Genomic DNA, 24,513 nt, shown 5'->3' with positions numbered 1-24,513 from the left:
CCCATCCCTGGAGATGTTCAAAGCCAGGCTGGATGGGGCCCTGGGCCTGACCCAGTGGGTGGCAATCCTGCCATGGCACGGGGGGCTGAACTGAATCTTTGAGGTCTCTTCCAAGATAAGTCATTCTATGATTCTATGAAATATAATCCCAATTGTAAAGGCTGCCATTAAATGCATAGTGACATTAAGATTTCTTCATCCCTAAAGGTAACAGGCTTCTCTATCCAAGTGCATCTCTCTCCCAGAAGGAAAGCAGATGACATAAAGAGGCTGCTCCTATTGGTTTGGGAGACAAATAGAAGAATAAATGCAACACAGGTAAATAAAAAAGCAAATTTTACAGATCATGTGGTATTCCTTGTTCATATCAACATTACTATTATTCAGAATAAGAAAAGATGGTATCAGTTACATTATCGATCTAATTACATTTCACAGTCACCTTTCTGCCTAAGGCAGAAACTGAGGGTGATGTTCAGACAAATCAGAACAGATTTTCATAATACATTCTATTTCTTTTTGTGCAAGAGCAAAACTTCTTACTTACTGACCTTCATATAGCTTAAAATTATATTACATGTAGACTGTCTTCGAACTGAACTATATTCTTAAAGAACATTTTTGACATGCTATCCATTCTCCTAAGTAAATATAAAAATATCATCTGCCGCTCATATAGGAACTATGATTACAGCGTGTATTTGAATATTTTACTTCTAGATATAAAATATACACTTCACATTTACACTTTTAAACTGTTCTAATGTGAAAGCAAGTGCTATATTACTTGTATGTATATCAGTGTGCTACAAATTGGCACCAAGACCAAAGGAAGATGAACCAGAGAAGTCTTAGTGACCATCATCGATGACTACCTCTGAACTGACTTCATTTTAGCGAGTATAAAAATCTATCAGCACAAAATGTTTTCCTCTTTGCTAAATGAAGATTTAAACCTAAATAACAAACAATTTTCACAGAAACCTGATAACAGGTTCTGCTTTCTTGAACTCTGAAACAGGGCTAAGAACAATGCCAGGAAGGCACTGTTAGGAAGGCAGATTCCTTAGTTCACCAGACTCAGTATGAAAAAGTTTCATTCTGAAAGTTGTCTAATGATACTGGGATGACAAGCCTACATTAAAACACGTGAACTGTTATTTCACATACAGCCTTGGCAGCTTGGCTTCAACTAACAGCACAACTTCAGTTAACTCTGTATAGCGCATAAAGAAGCAAGACTTTTTTTTAAGTGCTTCTGAGAAAGCACTATAAGAGTTTACAGATTAAATTTATTCTCAACAAGTACTTTATTATTACATTGATACGTGAGAAAATGGTTGATCTACAACATCTGTTTTTCCAATGAGATGACAAAAACTACATTAAAAAACTGAAAAAGTTCTGAATCTTCTAAGGAAGCACAATTTTACAATTTAAATACATCAATCAAGGAAAGCTTACATATTTCAGGAGAAGCTAATTATTTGCTATTAGAAACAGAATTATTAAACATTAATGAGGCTTCTCCAAAAACGCTTTACAGCATCTAACACACTGCTCGTAAACAGTTTCAAAGTCCTTTTCACTCCCCTAGAAAAAAAAAAGAGGAAAAAGAAGGTAAGAATAGTAATAATGGCTCATTTTGCAAATGTGTTTTCTACTGTCAATAATGGCAAATAAAACAACAAAAATAGTACAAAGACATGGCGACAGTTTTTGCACATTTCCTCCCCAATTTGAAGTAGCAGATTTTGTACTCAGCAGTCCTGGGTGAACTTTGATTCATCATTAGTTTTGTTATTTGGTGTTGGTTTTCTTCATTCAGTTTACAAGGGGGGGAGTTTTCCACACTATTTTGTCATGTTGTTTCACTGTTTAACAAAGCACTGTGTGGAAACAAATATTCTGTTTTGAATCCACCCCTATAATCTATTTGATGCTCTCTATTTCTTATGTAATGTATAGCAATTCCTGATACTTCCCCATGATATTAACATCTTATAGAACCCCACGACATCCTCATCCACTTCTCTTTCCTAAACTGAAGAATCTTAATTTAACTGGTTGCTCTTAGCTGATTTTTTTATCTTTGGCCATTTCCTTGTCTTTGTCTCTATTTTTGCTACTACATTCTTTTTGCATGGAAACTGACTACAGAGGGCTTCACTGAACAGCCGAAATATAGGTGTATTATCAACTCAGATTACTTAAACAATAATAGATAGAATGAATAAAGACTTGTTTTCATTTCCTATTCCAATAGTTTATATTATATATCATCAGACAGACACAGGATATACATATATACATCTCATAAGTTATACCATTACTGTGGAATCTGGCAAGATTATATACTACACATACACAGCTTTTAATCAAGCTACCAAAATAATTTCTTACATAGTATGGATCTTCAATAATAAGTTGTTTCTGTGGATCATATGACCCAAGCAGTTCAATTTTGGCCTTGCAGTCTTTAACCTGGTTGCTTTTCCTTTTCAGATCTCTTAAGAAAAAGAAAAAAGAAAAATAAGAAGATTAAAAAAATACCAACAAACAACAACAGAACAAAGCAAACTCACATCAATTTCTCTTCAGAATTTTTTAACATCAGTATTAGATGCTCATGATAGTTTCTAGAGAACACAGAAAAACAGTAAGTTTCTGAACTCAGTCAATTCGGTGGACTCTGTGCTGCTCCTTCTCTTGTTTGTTGTTACCTGCTTTGTTTTTCAATTGAATATCAATGGCATACGTAAACTTACTGCTGACTAGTAAAAAAACCAGAACAGACACTTGACTTAAGGCTTAACAGAACTTTGCGATAGTGAGTTTACCTTCATCCCCAGATCATTCACTATTTTCAATGGCCATCTTTAACTTGGATTAAACAAAAATAACAACTACCTACTTTTTTATTCAGAATTATGTGCTCATGAGCTACAAAACAGTGTTTAAATGGGCATGTTGCAAGACCTCTCAATTACGCCTCTATCTCATATGAAGTGCTTCTTGTTGCAGTGAATAGTAGATTCTTAAGATCTGCCTTGATTTTGACATATTGCAATATTTTAGCAATCATCTTCTACCTCACCTCCCTCTGGTAAAGCACACTGGTTCTGAAACAGTATTTTCCTTGTCAACTTGCAGGTGGCCTCTATTATCCCAAATGCAGTCAAAATGCACCTTTCACTACCTTCAGATTAAATGCTCGTTACACAATGGAACATATTCCGTATTTTATAATATTAGATCTTCCCATACCAAATCAGAATTTAACTTGTCCAATGCGTAAAAAGCTTATAGTGGTTTGCAATTGGTCATAAGTAGCAGAGTATTCTTTCAAATAGTTGTTAAGTAGGGCCTTTGAAGGCACAGATTTGAAGGCACATTCAACAAATGATAGTTGCTTCAGATAAGAGGTGCTGGTCTGAAAGTAGTTATATGTTAATAATAACAGTAAATAAATAAAAACGTGTTATGCTACATGTTACTGTCTTTAAAAACATTCTGGCATTTCTGAGTTCTTAAAGCTAACCCTCGATCATATTTACATAATATTCAGAGATTTTTCTAAAGATATCCATACTATCATACTACGCGGTTATTTCAACAAGTCTTTCTTAAGCTCAAACCATCTCATAGACACACAATTAAAAACATAGGAAGCAGAAGCAAACAACAAACTTTCCCCAGCTAATGACTAAAATAATTTCTGTTTCTAAAAAAGAGGTGTGGGAAGCAACACATTTAATTCTTTCAAAGTTTTCAATGAATATTTCAGATCCTACATGATCAGAAAAACAGTTTGATCTTAAGGCAGTATTTCCTTATTTATAACTATACAGGCATCAGTCACACCTGTATAACACATACAAAGCTTCCTTTAATTCAGAGTAGCACATAGTATACAAATAAAACACGGAATTCTAACTCATTAAACATATAAGAAGTGCAAAATCCTTCTATCATTTACACATATACACACACAAACAAAAATACCAAGACAAGCTCAGCAATAAAATGTGACTTCTGTCTTCAAAGTGACTCACAAGCTAGCACTAGTGCAATCTACATGAACTTGTTCAGAATTTTTTCATCCATTACCTTAGATTGCTTTCATCCATACAAAGTATATAATCAAAGGTCTGGAAATCATCTTTAGTAACCTAGAATTAAAAACATGTACTTTAGCCAACAATCATTGCTTGATTACAAAGGAAAAAAAAAAGAGGGAAAAAGAAGAAAAAAAAAATAAGTGAAGCGAGGGGATTGTTTTCATGTTTTCTAGTTCTAATTTCTTTAAAAAAAAAAAAAACAGGTGGAAAGAAAAAAAAAACTGCTTATCTTCATCAACTCTTACAACTATTTAGGGGATTTTAAATATACTTTGCCATAATTATTTATCCACTTCTACAAAGTTCCCCATGTAAAAGTTAGCTTTTTTTATTATTAATACTTCCATAATGAAACTCTTTGAAAGTGTAGATAATGGCAGGACAAGGGGAAATGGTTAAGTTGCAGGAATGAAGATTTAGGTTGGGTATCAGGGGAAGTTCTTCAGTGGGAGCGATGAGGAGGTGGCAAAGACTGCCCAGAGAAGCTGTGGATGCCCCATCCCTAGAGGTGTTCAAGGTCAGGTTAGATGGGGCCCTGGGCAACCTGGTCTGTTATTAAACTGCTTGAGGTTGGGGCGGCTTGGAGATTCATGATCCATGAGGTCCCTTCCAACCTAAGCCATTCTATGATTCTTTGATAATCAGAAAGAATAAATCAAAAATTTATAGTGAGTTCACATTATTTATGAAAGATAAAATTGGTGGAACTAGATGATCTTTAAGGTCCCTTCCAACTTAAGGGATTCTATGATTAAATTTGAAAGGTTTCTTCTGTTTTGTCTAACAGGTGTCTTTAGGAATGATCTCCTAGAAAAAGGAGTAAGAGAACAGGTGCATCGCCCTGGAAACCAGAGTTCTAACCTCCAAAAAAAATATACAGCAGAAAAAAACCACAGGAAGTAACAAAAAACCTACAGGAATTATCACTAGATTAAGATCATAAAGGAAGCATTTCACTTGGGGTGGGGGGGTGCAAGAGGGGGAAACTTTTGAAAATAAAGAGTTAATGATGAAAACTAATGCAGACTTGTTTATTTTTACTGTAAAAATATTTGCTGTATTCATGCAGTGCCTTTGACCTACAAAAATATTTTTACAGTGGAAATAGCTCTGTTTTCCTGGCAACTCTACCAGATCCTCTACAAGCTTCTTCTGCTTGCTCCACAGAGCCAACATTGGCCCCTGTGAAAATAAGTAGGCATAGATTTCCTTATTGTGCAGACAGGGAAAACTTAAAAATCAAAGTGGAAACAAAAAAAACCCACACCTGCTACACTTCCCACGACCTCTCTGTGCTTTGACAAAGTGACAGTTATTACCATACGAACCAGCATCAACACAAATCCAAATGCACCCCTGAACACAGGATTACTGCTTAGATTGTGCTCGAGTAGATATCAGACTAAGAAAACTACTATTTCAGGAGAAGAATCTAAAGGATATAAAAATTACTGTGCATTCTGAGGAGTGATGAAGAGCTCAAGCAGTCAGCTATACAGAAGAATTTTACATTAAAAAGTATACAACCATTATTAAAGACTATCAATAGGGAAACACATCATCATTACGATTCCTGTTAAGCATTTGCCTTCACTTACAGCAGGGTAGTAATCTCCTTTACTCTATCTAAACCAGAGATGTAGCAGTCCTCAAATTTATCCTGTTGTGAAACAATGTTTAATGCAACTTTCCTCTAATCTCAATTTCACATTTAAGACAAACGCTCGATATGAGTCATACTGAAATCAATTTTGGCCTCAGCATGAACAGAAGTTAAACTGATTAATGCATTTCTGTTCTGTGCATGAAGGCTTAGAGAATTTCAATGGGTGCATAAACCTACAGCAAGCTATCTAAAAGTAAGACATTAGCAAACATTTTTAGCCGGACATATTTCTATGTATTTTAATGCATATATTTACCCTTCCATTTAAAATTCACTTGAACAGTCACTGTATATGATTGTAGGATGCATCCGAATTAACATTCAATCTTCTGAATTTAAATTCTTGTAGCACATATGTGAGTTTAGTATAGAAGAAGATAAAATCCTTGATTATCATAATTATGCACAGGAATTGCTTTCCACAGGCTATGAGTTTTCCAGAGGAATGAAGGAGATAACTCAATGAGGTCATCATCTTATGACAGTATTTATGAGACAACAAAAGAAAAATCCCTCCTTTCTATTTCTGCAGCTCCCTGATTAAATCTTTCTCAATCTGCTCTAAAGCTACGAAATCATACAGAACCTCTATTCTTGAGTTTGTTCCCACCAGAGAACAAATACACTTCTGCTTGTACTAGCCCAATCGCTCTGCAAAGTCATACTGCTTAGTCCCACTCTGGATGTACTATGAGACCATGTCAGGTCCACGTAGTTTGCAGTATCAGCAGAGACCATTTGACATGCAGTTTAAGAACTTCTTTCACTTAAAATAAAATCAAGTTGCTTGTGCTTGGATGATTTTGTTTTCATCCTGTTATTCTTTCAATTTATTGTCTCATTCTTTTTAATTCCCTCTCCCTATGCATTTTAACATTTTAGACTCTCCTACTTCAGAAATGTTTTCATTAGCCAGATATACGTATTATCAATTATCTTCACTAAGGTGCTTTCATTCTCTCTGCCAAAGAAGGGCATATAGAGTTGCTTCAAGGCAAATGATCAGATGCTTTGCTTAAGTATTCAATTCTCAAGTTTCCAAGGCTCATCTTTTAAGAAAACAAACAAGTTATGCTACAGTGACTGAAACAGTGATTAGCCTGAGTACCATTTAGCTTGCATAATGATAAATAATGCTATTTGTAAGCACTAATAAATAGCAAAGGCAGAACCACCAGAAGATCACAACAACAGACTTTTCCTAGTAATTTCTTTAATAATAAAGCCTTAAATATCTGGAGCTGGACTGTGCTCATTCCTGTTTGCATTGTTATGTAATAGAGATTAGCATCAGGAAAGGTCAGCAGAAAGCAATGGACTAATTGAGGGAATTTACTTTTAAAAAGTTAAAGAACGTGCAGTATTCACTTTGTTCATTTTCAAAACCTTACAAAGTCTGGTAAAATTCTTCAGGGATCAGAAACAAAAGACAATGACAAAATTATTTGATCTTTTCATCAGGAAAACAACCAGTCGCATAATCTCAAACTAACCAAAGGTCAGGCCCTAAAGGAATATCCCACGTCCAGAGAGCAGTTAACTGAACTAAGTTATGCGCATTTATTTTAGCACCTGAATGATTTACATACATGCAGCCACGTTTATTTCTGATCCCTCCAGAATCATAATGGAAATACGCTTTTTTGGTTTTTGCTAAGTGAAAACTGAGATGAGCTTTGGTAAGGTAGAGTATTTCACTAAGAAACTTGTCTCTGACTTCAGAATGTTTCAAGGGTATGTTTATCACTGGAGATATCGCCAACAGTATTATTTATTAATTTTGGGTCTGAGTGCCTTAGTCCCAATTTGGGACTCTACAGATTTTAATTCAAGAATAGAATCTTTTATTAATGGTAAACAGATATTCTACATCTTTTTGGACCTGCTAAATAAAAATGTAACTCCTTGCAAAATAAAGCATCACAGATTACTACATTAAATCCATTTAAAAAGACTATTGAACAAATGTTTCGAACAATGCCCCAAATACTAAACACCTGAAGGGAGGAATTTTAACAGAAGTGTTCCAGTGCTTCCCAGTTATACTTCCAATCAAACTTAATAAATTAACTAACCTCAACTGGAAGAGTTAGGCATTTTTAGAGTCCTTTGGAAAAACTGCATATAGCACTTATTATTTGATGCTTAGCTATGCACTAGTCAAATTACTTTTGTGAATATAACGGTAGGGCTAAACAAAACATGGGGATGAACAAGAAAGAAAATACACTCTCTTCTACCTGTCGTGCTTTATGTGCTGTCTCAATGCCATGATTTCTTAGACAGCTTAAAGCCCTTGTATCTGGGGAGCGCCCCACGTTCCAGTCTGAAACAGCAGCACTGTCTGTCATCCACTGTAAGAACAAAACAAATACATACACATATTTAAAGAAAATTAAAGTACAGTACCTGCCTGGCAATATGATTCATGGTAATGCCATGCTTCTTCATGCAAGTCTGTCCTCGATAGTCAGGAGGGTTTCCTATTTCATAGGCAGATGTCGCTGCACTGTCTATCCTCCACTACAGAAAAACAAATTTATGTTTTTATGTTTCCTTTCTCACTTCTTAGGTTTGTACTAACTAGATAGAATACTGTTGTTTCATAGGCAGGAAAGAAATAAACAGCTTACCTTATTTTCAAGTTTTTCATCAGTTACAAGTTTTCTAAAAACTGCCTCCGCTATTGGAGAGCGGCATATGTTTCCTATAGAAACAGGAGATCAAAGTTAACAACAATTTCAGTTCAAAAAAGAACAAAATACAATTGCATAGACTTGTCAGCACAGCTCAGACTTTTATTTATTTGGATAGAACGTGGATTGCTCACTGCAACCCAGAAGATTCTGCAGAATTGAAAACAATATCCATCTCTGTCCCAAAATACATATTATTAAATGAGAAGGTACAATTTGCTAAAGTAAGTAGGAAAGCAACTCCTCCCGTACAAAGTCTCTCTGATCAGAAAAGATAAATTACAAATGTTAAATGGCAGCAAATAATCTTCCTACATGCTAGTAAATTTCAACTAATGCTTTGCTATTGACTCTGAATATTTGCCTCAAGTATTTACATTATTACCCACCTATTAACAGAAAACTTCGGGACGATTCCAAAACACAAATGCCATTACTACAGAACTTAGAGAAAAGGCTGAACAACGTGCATCAGTACTTCTGATTGCTGAAGGGAGGTCACTCTATGTCAAACTCAACCCTTATCACGAGTACCTTCAAACAGCACACCCACTCCCCAGCCTCAAAGGAGAGCTCAATTACATAGGCTCTGAATCACAGAACTGTAGGGGTTGGAAGGGACCTCCAGAAATCGAGTCCAAACCTGCTGCCAAAGCAGGCCCCCCTGTAGAAGTCTGTACATGTAGGTTTTGAATGACTCCAAAGAAGGGGACTCCACAACCCCCCTGGGCAGCCCATTTCAGTGCTCCATCACCCTCACTGTGAAGAAGTTCCTTTGCATATTGGTGTGGAACTCTCTATGCTCCAGTTTATGGCCATTTCCCCCTGTTCTGTCCCCACAGACCACTGAAAAGAGGTTGGCCATGTCTCTTTGTGTCCCACACTTCAATTTACAAACATTAATAAGATCCCCATGTTTACAAACACTCAAGAAATTAATTACTTCAGATGTTTGTGGGTTTTTTGGCCCAAAATATGGAGGATTAGTAATGAAAAGTAACTGACAGCAAAGCTGAAGTGCTGTCATCAGCCAACAGTCAAGGTTGTTCACTGCATAAATACATAATGAGTTTTGCCTTCAAACGGCCTCAGATTGCGCTCGCCACTTGATCTGACCTTATTTTCAGCAAGATCTATTACGACAATGAAATAGTGCCCAATTAAAAACTAGAAATAATAGGTCTGTAGTATTTCTGCTCCACAGCTAAACCTGTATATAACTAGGTCAAGCACTTAAGGTAGATCTTCTGGTCCTGCACATAAAAACATATTCTCTATGGGAAAAAACACCAAAAAACAACAAAACCATATCTCAACAGCAAATACATAAATCTACTCAACTGTTATTCAAACTGTCAGCATCTTTTCATCCTGTATCTATTCTCCTTTAGTGTGAGAAATGAGACATTTATAGCTGGCACGTTACCTACATGCAGAATAAACCATACAAACCCCCACTTTCCATCAAACAGAATGTATGACTTTATTCACTTCTGATTTTTGAGTAGGTAAGCATAACATACCACAAATGGTATAAGTCAATTCCGCATATTTAAAAAACAAAAAAAAAAAAATAATAAAGATCACCATTCATGCTACAAATAAAATTCTTTCCAAATTTCAAACAATAATGAAATGCCCACAAATAGAAGTACATTGCTGGCAGCAAGACATTCACAGATCAAGTACTTAGCAAAATATCAAGGTGGATATTTCACCACTGAAGAGGAAGAAGCTGCTATGGTCTGAGCATTTAATAAGTTGCTGTCAATCATGCCAACTACTGAAAAAAACAAGTGGGAAACAAGCCACTTAGGTACAAATTTCAGAGATCAAATCACTCAATGGGCAAAAGCAACTGGGTAACCACTGGGAAAACAACTGTGCTGAATCATAAAATGAATTTTGATGGCAGCAGATCTTTTCCCAGGGAAAAACATTCAATTTCCTTTACTTGAAACAAGTTTACTCAAAGAAAGTAAAAATTAGGTCTTAGAAGAATAAATAAAAGAGGAAAAAGATTTTTATTCATAAGATATTCATATTTGTTACAAAAATTGTTAAAGAACATAGTAAGTTCTTTATTATGACTTCTTTAATTGAATGAATTAAACAGTATCATTTTAATGGGAAATAAATAGAACATGGTAATATACATCGTAAGACAGTAAAGAACCTCCAAAGCCAGTGAGCCCAGTTCTCTGATATCACAGGCATATACAGCATCACTTTTCTTATAAACACATCAGGCTCTCTTTTAAAAGCATCGTCTATCTTAAAGGATACTCCAGAAACTCATTTCCTGCAAGTAGCCAGAAATTCCCACTTAGTATTTTTTCATGGAAGCCAATGCTCATCTGATCTTGGTTACAATCACTCAGTAGCTTAAAAAACATCATTTTCTTCAACAGATACAGAACCCCTGTCAAGCACAGTTACACTAAACTAAACAAGCTTCTGGTTTCCTAATGAAATGAATTTAACTTTACCTAATCATCCCAGTTAAGCCAACTCAAATTCAATAAATTTGAATTCTGAATTCCTGAATTCTCAGAAATAAAACCAAAGAATATATTCCAGGAAAAAATTTCACACACACATAAAAAAAGTTCTAAAATATTTACACAGCTCTTCTGAAAATAACCTCAGTATTAAGTTTATGATTGCAATCTATACTTCTAATTTGCCCCTCTTATACCTCTTCCTTCAAACAGACTACCTTTATGTCTTCTTTCTAAACTTGAATTCTGTCTCCACTACACCAACTGTTGAGATCATTCACTTCTTGTACATTATTCTCTGTGTGAACAATACTACACAACTCTGAACGGTAAGCTTCATTATAACAATACTTCATTAATAATAATTGACATAACATTACTAGTCCTAATTAATTAATTAGATAACTAACTACAATTACATAATCAGTATCGGAACCTTTTGTTGAACAACTTTATAGAGTCATGCTTTCTCAATCACTGTCTAGAAAGAAGAGTTGTACTGATGGTTATCAAAGCCAATGTTGGGTATCTGAGTTCTTAATCCAAACCATGCATTTATATTTGATTTACTCCTGAACAGAAACCTAAGTGTCAGTTATCTCAACATGAAAGACAACTTGATTGCCTTTCAGGCTCAGGTCCACAGCTCATCTCTACATATTGCTGATCTTGTCATCCTCTCACACTTTCAATCTGTTTTGTATTTTCATTGTTCCTTATTCAGATCTCTAACTCTTTCACACCCTTTATCTTCCCAAATGACAACAGATGCTCCTCTCTTCTGTTGGAAACAGAAGAGGGAATAACAAAGGAGAAAGTTTTACTAGCTTTCACTCTCTCACATTTAAAAACACACTCCCTGCATGGTCAGTTCACATAAGTCACTATAATACTGCTTCCTACTGTAATTTGAATCATTCATTAACTTATCAGCAAGTATCTAAAACTGAACTACTCTATGCCATTAGATATTCAAATTCCTGTATGAATTTCACAGTTCCCAGCATTTTTTTTGTGCTCAAGTCTACCTGAAGACACTTCACATTCAATTGGATATGTAAATATGCAGCTACCCTGTCACGTTCCATCTATGGGGAGAGGAGAGTGACTAAGAACAGCAAAACCCCTCAGGATGGATTAAGGTGAAATAACAGTCAAGAACCATAGTCAGCTTTCATGGGAGATCTCTATCAATCAGTTACTCGGCAATGCTCACGATTATGTCTGACTAAGCTGTGCAGTGTTCTGGGAATGACTGCAAGGCCCACCATTAGAACCAAAAATCCATGCATTGTAAGACTGGTATTTATGAGACATCTTTCTCTCCCCATGAGTCCAAAAGATTTCAGCAGCAACACCACCCACAGTCTGGGGCTAAGTCCATCAAGTCAGACTTCTGGCTGAATGACCTGGAACAGCTCACCTGTCTGCGTGGTGATCTCCTTCATTTTCTGACAGGCCTCCGCTATGGCAGCAGTGGCACATGGTGATACAACATTCCCTGTCTGTTACATTCAACATTCCACATACCCCGTGCTCCTTTAATAATAACATGTCTAAGGCTAACTGGTTTTGCAAAGTCACCTTTGATGCTTGTTGAACCTGTAAATTAAGCTCTCCAGATGTGCATTCAGTCCAATTCCTCGGTGCATGAGCCTGCCAAGTGACATTCTCTGGAACATTCTGGTGCCATTTGATAACTCCACTTGGTACAAAGAATGCCTCTAGCTGTAGACTGACCCTTTGTCTTCATGTATAACAGCCAGGAACACAGACCCCTTTAATCCATTCCTGAGCATCTCTAGGACTGCTGTTATGACGAAACATATAACTAAACATTCTAGAAGGGCACATGGTTGTGTGGAATGACTTCACAGTATCCTGTCTTCCTTTCCCAAGAAGCAGGAATGGGGCATTAAGGCAGAACGCAGCAAGTCACAGACAGCCATTAACCCCACAAAGGCTGTTCACCTTTGTTACTGTGTTGATCACCTGTTGTACCCACCTAGGCTCAAGGGACCTCAGGAAGCCACTGGTACATTCAACAATACCGTTGTGTATGGCTGGGGATAGCATGGAGTACAGAAAATCCACTGGATCCCTTCATCCTGGCCCTGCTTTTGAACCACTGTAGCAGTAAAGATGCTTCTGTTATCCAACTGAATGGACTTGGGTTTAGGCAAATAGCTAAACCACAATTTCAGACTCTTGATAGTATTATCTCCTGGTGCCTGCCAGACTGCCTGAGCCTGGGATAGTTCTGAACTAACTGATTTTAACACCGTAGAAAGTCTTCTAAAAATGACTGGCAATACAATCTTCCCACTTTTGTGAGTTATTTGTGCAAGTTTTTGTGATAATGCATACTGAGCAATGGTTCACAAATGGCAATACCCCTGAAGGAGATGTAAATTGCCTTCCCAGGTGAAGGCAAGATGCTCTCTATCTGCTTCCCATAAGGAGAACAAAAAAACCATGTCTTTCATACCAATGGTTGCTAGAGGCTGATGAGCTTGCTCATGTATGGTTACAACCAGCTCGGCCATGCTAAGTACCATGGCAGCTAAGGGGCCTGTATTAGCATCCAGCCACCATTAATCAATGGCCAGTCACTATTTCCCATTACACTTAGGGACCAGCCATACCAGTGAACTGTAGGCAGTGTACACTGGTACAATTACTTCCTTTTCCCTTAATTCTGATGTCACTGAGGCAACTCCTCCTTGTGCTCTCAGAGGAAGGAGGTATGGCTGTACATTCACTATCTTAGAGGAGAGCAATTTAGGTGCAGTTTGGAGAAGTCGCACAGACGCTGTGGAGAGATCAAATATCTGCTGCTTTTCTCCCATTCTAACCACACAAGCCCCAGGATGTTTCTCAGCAAGGCTCCTAATATCATAATGGTGTCGGTTGCGGTTTCATCTCCAAGCAACCAACACTTAACCTGAGCAGTCAATTGAGGTTCAGAATTCACAAATACATCTGTAACTCAGATCTGTTTTTTATGAGCAACTATGCTGTTGCAGTTAACGACATCAATCCTAAATGCTAATACTTGATAATCCCTGCCTACTAGAAAAATTAACTGGGGATATGAGAGGACCAAGGGGGAAAGTAATTAGCAAGTCTCTCTCATCCCTTTCCATGAGGCTTCATAAGTGAATTCAGCAGCCATCCCCCAGTTCACTTATTGGAGACAGCAGTTTCCCATCCTAAAATCAAGTCCTTTTCCCATGCAGTAGGCATCTCAAAGGCAGTTACTGTCACATCATTTAGTCAGGGCTCCTTCCTTCTACCTTCCACATCGGTTTCTGCTCACTGCTAGGGTGCACAGTCATTTACCTTGCCATACTCAGATAAGGCTTTCTAATGCTGCTGTAGACAGACATCCATGAAATCTTGAGGGAGCCCTTTCTCCATTCTTTCAACTCAAGTTTTCAAAATTCCAGCCACTGTGAATGGCATCATTCAGGTAATAACTTGCAGAGGTCTCCTACTTTGGCCATTATCAGTAGTCTCCATTTTAACTAATGGCCTCATTACATGCCTGCTAACTTCCACATACTCCCCTCACTATCAAAACACAGTAGAATTCCTGTCAGAATTTGAATACCAGCATACAGCTGTACCAGTCTAAGTAGAACTCAATTTTAGCTTAGGATATCCAAAAGATGTTTATAGGAGAGTTAGGTCTCAAAGCCCATAGACAAAAATGGTTTAGGCAGTTTAACCAAGTTCAATAATGATAACACCTGCCTGGATTCGTGGTCATCAGGCCATCAGGTAACTAATTGAGTGTCCACATTTTAAACACCTTTACCAGTAGCAAGATTAATTATTCTCAGTTATCACCTACAGGGTCATTATGCCTTTCTCATCAAGCTTAAAACTTCCCATTCTCTTTTTCTCCAAAAATATCTTTAGTTCTTGTTGTCAGCTTGCCCCTGTTATTGTCAGAACCCCCATTACAGCAGCTGTTTATGATGAACACTTCAATGTCTTACCAAAGCTACTGCTTTCCTTTTGGCCACATTTAAAAGCAAATACTGTGGGTTGTGAAAACTGAACCAGAAAGCTTAAATCTCTCCAACTATAGCATAGTTTTCTCATAGCCAATAAATTTACTGTCATTTTAGAAAAGATTTTATGCAATCTCTGATGGCAACATTCACACTCAGTGATTCACAGCAAGCATAACTTCTTGAGGACACTGCCAAAATTGCTTTGCTTAGCTGTTTACACAGCAACTGTTCTTCCCCACATGGAGATCAGTAAGCCAGTTCCTCGTTTAAGATGCCCATACAGCTTTTTACATTACAGCAGGCAAGACATGAAAGAGGCTTACTTACATAACAAGGCATCATCCTGAGTTCATTTCTAGAGCTCGAGCATTAATTAGGTGAGTTGCATAAGTGTAAAAACAGAAAAGTGATTTCTGGTTCAACTCCAATTTGAATCATTTCTTGCTTTAAATGAATAAATAATATTTCCTGGTGTCTCTTCATATAATGTAATTCAACACACTCCTGGATGTTCGGCTTATTTCTTAGTGATAAGGGACTCTTATCATTCATCTAATTATCTACATTAAGTAGATTATATTTTAGCATGTAATGAATAACTACTTATATCACCACAAAGAAAAAAAAACAACCAACACGGTAAACAGATACTTCAGCAATCGGCTTCTTTAAAAATAATGGAGAAGGAAAATGTGTTTCTTCATGAAGGCTCAATGTTTTGGGGATCAGATCTCCCTGAACGTGGGAGAACACCTGAATTAAAACGCTTCATTAAAAAGCAAAGAACAGTACAGGTAAACGCAATCCCAGATATCTATTTCATAGTACTCTTTTCAGCAACAACAGCAGGTTATTCCAATCAAAAGTTGGAAGGGAAAAAAATATATTAAGATATATCAGTTTTCAATAATAATTAAAAAATATTAAGCAAACAAACAGTGGAAGAAGGTACAAATTACCTTCAGACATATACTTGACCAGAAAAAGGAAGTGCTTTTCATGTTTAGTAGCTCTTACATCATGTGCCACATACCATTAGGTTTTTTTTCTTTTAATAAGCTGGGAGATGGAAGAAGAAATTTCAAATATATGTATTTTAAAAAAATCAGCATCAGAAATATCAGTCCTTTGTGATTTGTTGATCCTTACTTCAAATTCAATACCACAGTTCAATCCACACCTAAACTACCTTTCACTAGTAATCCTCAGCTGGAGGAACTTGATACAGTGCAAATCACCATCGTGGATGTAAAGATTCATACACAGATACATGATGAACACCATTGCCTTCCTATTACAAGACAAAAACGTCCTATCAACCAGTGGTTTTGTAGCAAGACTATCAAAACGCCAAGGACTAACAGGGATCACCTCTCACCACGTCAGACTAAAACAACCAGCAAACAGACAAGGTTAAAACTGCATGAGATCAGTGAGGCATGCAGCTTGTCATCCCCACCAGGGAGTAGAAGCTTTGTGAATACACCAAACGGAGCACAGCCATACAGTCAGGTTAGCAATCGGCTGGCTGTGGGGGAGCAGAAATAACCACAGAATCACAGAATGACCCGGGTTGGAAGGATCATGCAGTTCCAACCCCCCTACCTGGCAGGGCCACCAAACATACACATTTACTAGATCAGGTTGCCCAGGGCCCCGTCCAACCTGGTCTTGAACACCTCCAAGGACGGGTCATCCACAACCTCCCTGGGCAGCCTGTTCCAGGGCCTAACCACTCTCCTAGTGAAGAACTTCCCCCTAACATCCAACCTAAATCTTCCCTCTTTTAACTTAAAACCATTTTCCCATGTCCTGCTGTTGTCAGCCCTTTCGAAGAGTTTACTCCCCTCCTGGGTGTAAGTTCCCTACAGATATTAAAACCTGGAAACCAACCAAACTCTTTCTAATCCTGATTTCTAAGTGAAAACGCTTCCGTTTTCCTAACTTCTCATGAGGTGTAATCCACAACTTAAAAGCACGTGTATTTATTCACTTTAAAAGCGTGCTGCCTTCAGTTCTCCATGTGGGCAGCTCTCCAGATGCCGGTCAGGCCCGCACCGCACAACCCCGGGCTGCTCTTCTTCCCCGATCTGCTCGCAGCACTGAGCACTCACACAGCTCAATTTCCACACCAACTTCACACTTACCGACACCGCGTTTCACCCCTTATTCCCTACCGATGGTCCCTACCTACAGAGGCAGCGGCGTGCCCGTGGCAAGGGGCGGATGGCACCCGCTCCCAGCCAGGTTCAGCGACCGCTGCAGAGCCACGGCCGGGCGGCACAGGGACGGCATACCCCGCTCTCTGCCTGCTCCCCGGGGCCACCCCACCGGGCTCCTGCTGCCCCTGGTGCTGCTCACCCAGGCACACGAAGAGCACGGACTTTGCTTCCCCCGCCGCCATCTTCGCTCAGCCACGATAGCGCGACGCGGGCCTAATGCGCAGCCGCGCCGCCTGGCTTTACGGCTATAGGCGACCACGGGTTTTGCCTGTTTTAAGAAAACACAGCTGAGGCGAATAAAAAAAAATATTAATAACAATAAAATAAATCAATGTTTATTGTTTTTTAAAGGTAAACCCTGAAAAACTACGCGGTGGTGATCACTGCGGGTAGGCAGGCGGTGGATGGCCGTCTCAGCCCCGCCCGCCTCACCTGGCGCAGGTGTGTGCCGCTCCGAGGGGCCGCCCCGGTGCTGGGCAGAGCGGGGCGAGGCCGGGCCGGCAGCAGTGAGTATCCGTGGGGTCGGTGCCCATAGAGAGCCCATGGGATGGGTGCGGGGTCGGGAGGTGCCGGGTGGCCCTCAGGGTTGTGGCCGTCGATTGGGTGTCGAGGAGTTGGTGGTGTTTTTTGTTACGATTAAAGTGGTGAGGGATTGGAGCTGGCTGTCCAGAGGTGTCATTGTAGGTCTTCTATGTCTGAACTGCTCCCAAAGGTTTGACCTATTAGAGAAGGTACTGGGGAATCAGAATCACGACCTTCCATTATATAAAGGAGGGCTGTAAGAAAGAGGGGGTGAGGCTCTTTAGCAGGCTCTGTTGGGGTAGGACAAGGGGAAATGGTCTCAAACTAAAAGAGAGCAGATTTAGACTGGATGTAAGGAAAAAGAGTTTTACTGTAAGTGGTGAAGCACTGGAGCAGGTTGCACAGAGAGGTGGTGGATGCCTTGTCTCTGGACACATCCACAATCAGGATGGACAGGGCTGTGAACAGCCTCACCTGGCTGTCGGTGTCCCCATTCACTGCAGGGGAGTTGGACTAGATTACTTTTATTGGGTCCCTTCTGATGTGAACTATGATTCTGTGCTTATAGGGAACAGAGATATATACAGAAAGGTGAAACAAGGGATAGGATGATCATAGGATGGCCTGGGTTGAAAAGGACCACAATGGTCATCTAGTTTCAACCCTCCTGCTATGTGCAGGGTCACCAGGCTGCCTAGGGCCAAATATAGATGCTGTCCAGTTTGACTGTCAGTAGTGCCTTCTGCAGGAAATATCTGGAATGTATATTTTGTTAAGGTACCCAAATATATATATATTTTTCTCCTGGATTGCTACTGTAGCACATGGGGCAGTTGTGCAGTGCACATCCTGGGGGAAGGTGAGGGGCAGCTGTAGGCTACCAGGTGTTTGTTCCCTCTGTTCTTCTGTCCCTGGTGAGAAGTTAAACAGGATGGGGCTTGGGATTTTGTTCTTAAAAGCAACACTTTGTTTTAGTTAAAACTTTGTTGTGTAAAAGTTAGTGTGCTTGCTTAGCACCTTAGATTGCCTTGAAGTTTATTCTTAATTATTTAAAATAGGATTTGCAAAACTAAACTGCTATTCAGTTTAGGCCTTTCCTTTCTAGCATAGTGTGCAAAGTCTTGTGTTTAACATGAAGAGAAAAATGGCAGAGCTGAATTCCTAGCTCTGCTTTAGCTTTGGTTATGCTACTTACCTTGCTTGGTGGGCAGTGCCCAACCCCTCTGGTACTGACTGTTGACACATCAAACGTATTACAATAAGCGTGTTTGAAAGACTTGCAAACAGGGTTTCTGCTAGGCAGTTTCCTAAGGCTTGGATGGCACGGTGGATAAGCGTGGTGACGTTCCGCACAAAAGCCTGTGATTCTTGTTGCATTAATTCTTGGAAGATTTCACTTTTTAGTCTCAGACAGCCCCCAAAGTAACTCTACCTTTGGCACTTGTTGTGTCAAATATATATATATATATATGTTGTGTCAATATAGCATTCCACTGTCTATATTCTTGAAAATGCAGATTTTTTACTGTCTTTGTATAAACTATCATTTCTTCATCACCTAAAAGGTGAATCTATTCATGTCTTGGGCTGCTTTAGCTTCATTTGAGGACAGTAGAATTGTTTTGTATATGTATGACTGGCCTTTAAGTTGGTGTTTAACACTTGGAACATAATTCTTTTTCTGGCCTTTTCCAGTGCCTGATTCTTCTGGATATTCTAAACTGAAAAGCTTGTTTTTGACTTGGTGTTGTAGTGCTCATGCAATGTCTCCAACTTTAGTGGCTAAAACTGATGATTTATTGATGCTAACTTTGCATGAGTACAACGTGTTCAGTGATGCTATGAAGGGTGGGTTTTCTACTGTTGACGGATAATTTATTAGCCTCACATCAATCCTAAACTATATTATTGAGACATACCACTATGTGCACAGGTGTTTTATAGAAGATGATAATTTATACAAACTTATTACTATCCACATACTGTGCATTTTCTTTCTATTCCAATGGTATATCTGTCTGGATGGCATTGCCTCATATTTCACATCTAAGCATTTACTCTGCTAAAACCACGTTATGAAACATAAACTCCCCTAGCAGCTTAGCTTTCTTCTGCTCCTGAGATGAGGAATAGATCTCATTCATTGTTGTTTTTAAACACCTTGACAGACCTGATGAGCAGTTGTCATGCTAATACATTTTGTTGCTTTTGCTTTCATTTTCCCTCTTGTATTTCTTGTCTGTTTGCCTTGAACGATTATTTGAAACATTAAATCTGTTTTGTTTTTAAAATGCTGGTCCAAGATCATCATGCATCTCAAATCTACAAACTTGAAGTAGCTTACTGTAACTGGTCACCCCATGCTGCGGGGTGACCTCATTGCAACCTTTCAATACCTGAAGGGAACTTACTCCCAGGAGGGGAGTAAACTCTTCGAAAGGGCTAATAATACCAGGACAAGGGGCAATGGATTTAAGTTGAAAGAGGGAAGATTTAGGTTGGATGTTAGGGGGAAGTTCTTTACTAGGAGAGTGGTTAGGCCCTGGAACAGGCTGCCCAGGGAGGTTGTGGATGCCCCGTCCTTGGAGGTGTTCAAGACCAGGTTGGACGGGGCCCTGGGCAACCTGATCTAGTAAATGTGTATGTTTGGTGGCCCTGCCAGGCAGGGGGGTTGGAACTACATGATCCTTGAGGTCCCTTCCAACCTGGGTCATTCTATGATTCTATGATCTTTGTTCCAATTACGCACTTTTAGGAACACACTGAATACCATCTAGCAAATTAGAAAGCTTTTGTATTGACTGTGTTTACTGTAAATAGCTTTTTCAAATGCAGCGAGACCTGTATTACTTGTGATATAATCATACATTGAGTTTATTGGTAGGTGTGTTGATTTCTTCCCCCTGCCCTTTGCAGTTATGCTTTCTCCTGGTGCCAAGATTACAACTCAGCTGAAGTTAGAGTTTTAGCGTCCTTGCCATTTCTAAGGGGGATTTTTGAAGGCTTTAGCTCCAGCTATTCCTTTGCTGTGCCTCCCATGCAGGTGACCAGATGTTTTGTATGCTTCTCAGAAGAGATCATCTGACTCACCTGTGCCTCTGGCAGTTGGTGACTGTATTCACATACCTCAGTTCCTTAAAGGAACCTTAATCTAAGTAAAACATCTTGTATACGCAGAGTAAACACATCTTTCTTTAAAGCGCCTTATTCAGCTATGTCGGTATCTTTGTATTAATCACATAAATCCCAGCATGCAGGAGAAAGTTCATCCCTGTGGAGATAAATTAGGAATACTCCGAAGTGTATTCAGTAAAAAGAAAATTCTGGGGACCAAACTCATCAAATGCTTTTGATAAATGCATGATGCTGCGTGTCTTTTTTTTCCCCCTAAGTTGTTCAACCTCATAGACTTTCTCAAGGAAATAGGTAATTTAAAATGAGGTTGAGGACTGAGAACCCATAAAATTACCAACTGTTACAGTTCCTGTTTGGATCAGTTAAGTCCTTTTTGCTTTGAGAGCAGTCATAAAAAATATGCACACTGTGAAAGTGAATCTTTCATTTATGTGTTCGCATTTTTCTAGCATTAACAAGGTGGAGATTCCATATGAAAAAACCATTGGTCTCCTGTGCTGTGGGAGTATGTACATAATTGATAGCAAAGTCAGAAAAGACAGACAAGATTGTCTGTGCTAGCAGGGATTTCTAACTGAAAACCTTGTATTTTGGGCTCCCTACATGACAGTCATCATACTGATGTAACTAACAGGTATAAATATTTCCAGCTATCCCATATGGGGAGGAAAGAAAGATTATTTACATTAAATTAGATAGTGCAAAACCTCTCACGGCTGTGAAGGTGCACATTAGAGTCCAGTTTTAGTGCAGCTCAGCTGCTGCTCTGCAAGGCCACCTAGTTCCTGCTGCTATACGGGTACCCTGCCAGAGTGCAAAGCGCTTGTACCAGGCTTGGTGAGGAACAGCACTGTATGAAACTTGGTAAAATTTCAGGAATCCAAATGGTAAAGTGATACAGTTGCATGGGATCAGTAGAAAGGCTTCATTGTGCAGACAACTTGTTTTCTCCTCTTCAACTTTGTTTTCATCACCATACATGATGTGTTTTCTGTTGTATTTTGTCTCCTTTACTGTTCTGTCAGAAGCTTCTGGAAAATCATGCAACATACTCAATTGGTATGGTCTTCACTGTTAATGATTGCTACTTTCTGGGACTGCTTCCTTAGAATCCTTCTGCCATACCAGCAGTGCTTTGCAATAGGATATGTAAGTTCTCTAGCATTCCTCTCTCATGAGCTTTGATGTCTTATGGAAGCAGTGACTGCCTGTCCTTGGCTCACAGAATCACAGAATGACCTGGGTTGGAAGGGACCTCAAGGATCATGTAGTTCCAACCCCCCTGCCTGGCAGGGCCACCAAACATACACATTTACTAGATCAGGTTGCCCAGGGCCCCGTCCAACCTGGTCTTGAACACCTCCAAGGACGGGGCATCCACAACCTCCCTGGGCAGCCTGTTCCAGGGCCTAACCACTCTCCTAGTGAAGAACTTCCCCCTAACATCCAACCTAAATCTACCCTCTTTCAACTTAAATCCATTGCCCCTTGTCCTGCTATTGTCAGCCCTTTCGAAGAGTTTACTCCCCTCCTGGATATAGGTTCCCTTCAGGTACTGAAAGGCTGCAATGAGGTCACCCCGCAATCTTCTCTTCTCTAGGCTGAGATATATACCTTTATTGTATTAAATCTTTTGCCTACAGGTTCTTTTTCAGCTTCTAGCAACACTTCCTTGGACTTCTCAGATATTTTTTTTGTCATCTATCTAATCTTTGCTGTCAATTGTTGGCTTTCAGTGCTGCAAGTATTAAATAGAGGGAGGTTGGACAGAGATGCACTTTATAGTCTGATGATTAAAACTTGCTGATTGGCTGCTGCTCTAAGTCTACCTCACTTCTTCTTGGGTTAGGCAAAATGCACACAGTGCATGTCTTGCACGTTGCTGAAGGATTTCCACTACCAGATGGATCCCACAAGCCTTGAGCAGGCTGCCACAGTAACATGATGTTTCGTGTTTATGAAACCAAAATTACATCTTTCTAATTGTAATGCTGAGTTGAAAGCTCTTGTTTAGGCTCTTCTCCAGCACTGGAGAAAGTCACTGGTCTTGCTTTTCAGGTTCTTCAATCCCATAAAGCGTTTGTCTTTAACCATTCTTGACTATGTTAACTCTCCTGTTTATGGATGCTTTTAATCATTCTTTGTTCATACTTGCTTTTGGAAGTTGATGCTACTGCTGTAACAGTGTTGTTTGCAAATTAGCTGTGCTTTAATGTTTTGCTGTTTCTGAACTTCTTAGTGAAGCAAAAGGAAAGACTGAATTGCTGCCCTAGACTTGTGCAAGGTGTTGCCATTATTTCTTCCTTGTTGTAACAAAAAATTAAAAACTACTTCTGTAAAAGTACTTCAAAGCTCATGTATACACGCACAATATATACATGAAATATGCATGCTAGTCATTGTCTCCATTTTGTCATCAGTCTTCTCTGAAACTGTATTTTTGATGTTCGGCTTCTTATAATGCCTCCAAGCTTTATTTCATCTTCATATTCAGCAGAATTTTCATTATACCAGAATTAGTTCCAGCTTTTAAGTAAAAAGACTTTATTTATTCTTTATTACACCTTGCTCAGATAATTTCACCAAACGTTCAGCCAACACATTTATTACTGTTAGTCAGAATGTAAATTAGAGGCTGACGCACTTGCCTCATCAGCTTACAAATTAAGCAGTTAATCAATTTTGGTGCGATATTCCCCCATGAGGTTTGTGTTGCTGACTCACATATGCTCAGTATCTTCTCCCCTCAACAACACGCAGCAGTGGAAATGAAGCTTGCTCCCAGCTGAACATTTGCTGGTCACGGCATTCCGAACCCATCAGTCAGTATATCCTCCTGATAGATATTACTGTCTTATTGCTTCTCGTTACCTCTTTCCTGAGCATTGGATGAATACAAAGCAGACAATTATATATGCATACTTAAAAGCTAATAGTTAAGACAGCGGTACAATATTATTCCTTACGTTACTGTGGGATGAACTGAGCATGGAGCTTCTGCTTGGTTCTAAATATTTCATACAGCACTTGTAATAAAGAGCAGATATTTCTATAACTTCTGTCTTCCAACAAAGTATTGCAGTGTATAGGCTTTTAGGAAATAATTGTACTATTCAAATCACAGTGTAAGCTTGAGAAAGAGGGCAACATGATAAGTGAAGAGGAATTTTAACTATTTTTGATGTCACAAAAATCCCAGTTATGGTTCTGACTGTTCACACAGCAATTAAAATCAGTGGAATGATGATTTTATTCCAAACTTTCACTGTAGTCTTTAGTCATTGTATTTCTATTATATTTGGGGGCAAACAAAGTATCCTGTAGTACAAACTGCCACAGACTTTTAGCTAGTGAAGAGCTATCTTTGGATCATCTATGTGTGATTTTCCCCCTTTTTTGTTGAAATGCTTAATGTTCTTTGGCCTTGGACAAATTGTAATGAAACTAATAGACTGTAAGAGTGAGGCCTCATCTACACTATATATTTACCCTACAAACACAATGTTTTGTAAGTTAATAGTTGTCCGTGCCTTTATTTTATCTTGTATCTGTCAACAAAATTTTGAGCATGGCATAGGCTAAGAGGAAGAGCCAGTTCTTCTTCTTCTCCCAGTGATAAGATACCAGA

At 38.9% G+C, this 24,513-nt stretch overlaps 2 protein-coding genes across 6 annotated transcripts in view; one reads left to right on the top strand and one right to left on the bottom strand.

Annotated features, from left to right (window-relative positions):
* Positions 1–319: 319 nt before the first annotated feature.
* On the bottom strand, positions 320–17,427 carry ACP1 (acid phosphatase 1). Of its 5 annotated transcripts, none has more exons than XM_085542145.1 (6): positions 17,197–17,427; positions 8,421–8,494; positions 8,197–8,310; positions 4,111–4,172; positions 2,404–2,509; positions 320–1,593 (listed from the first exon to the last, which is right to left on the bottom strand). In XM_085542145.1, exons 1-6 carry the CDS (start codon positions 17,408–17,410, stop codon positions 1,516–1,518), a joined length of 648 nt encoding a protein of 215 aa, XP_085398271.1. In that variant the 5' UTR covers positions 17,411–17,427; the 3' UTR covers positions 320–1,515. The 5 variants fall into 5 exon arrangements, with proteins under 5 accessions (XP_085398271.1, XP_085398272.1, XP_085398273.1 ...); XM_085542146.1 differs by lacking the exon at positions 8,197–8,310 and adding an exon at positions 8,028–8,141; XM_085542147.1 differs by having other exon boundaries at positions 8,028–8,310; positions 17,368–17,427.
* Positions 17,428–17,706: 279 nt separating this feature from the next.
* The window catches only part of SH3YL1 (SH3 and SYLF domain containing 1), a 38,406-nt gene continuing 31,599 nt past the window's right edge, over positions 17,707–24,513 (top strand). The window contains exon 1 of the mRNA XM_015859304.3: positions 17,707–17,734. Within this exon, the coding sequence (XP_015714790.2) occupies position 17,734 (1 nt within the window). The 5' untranslated portion in view covers positions 17,707–17,733. The remainder of the gene's footprint in view (positions 17,735–24,513) is intronic.

This window comes from Coturnix japonica, chromosome 3 (assembly GCF_054131305.1).
Source record: "Coturnix japonica strain WE chromosome 3, WE-NBRP24, whole genome shotgun sequence".
Taxonomy (NCBI): Eukaryota; Metazoa; Chordata; class Aves; order Galliformes; family Phasianidae; genus Coturnix; species Coturnix japonica.
The sequence above is the reverse complement of the archived record's forward strand: the minus strand, read 5'-3'. Positions and strand labels throughout refer to the sequence as shown.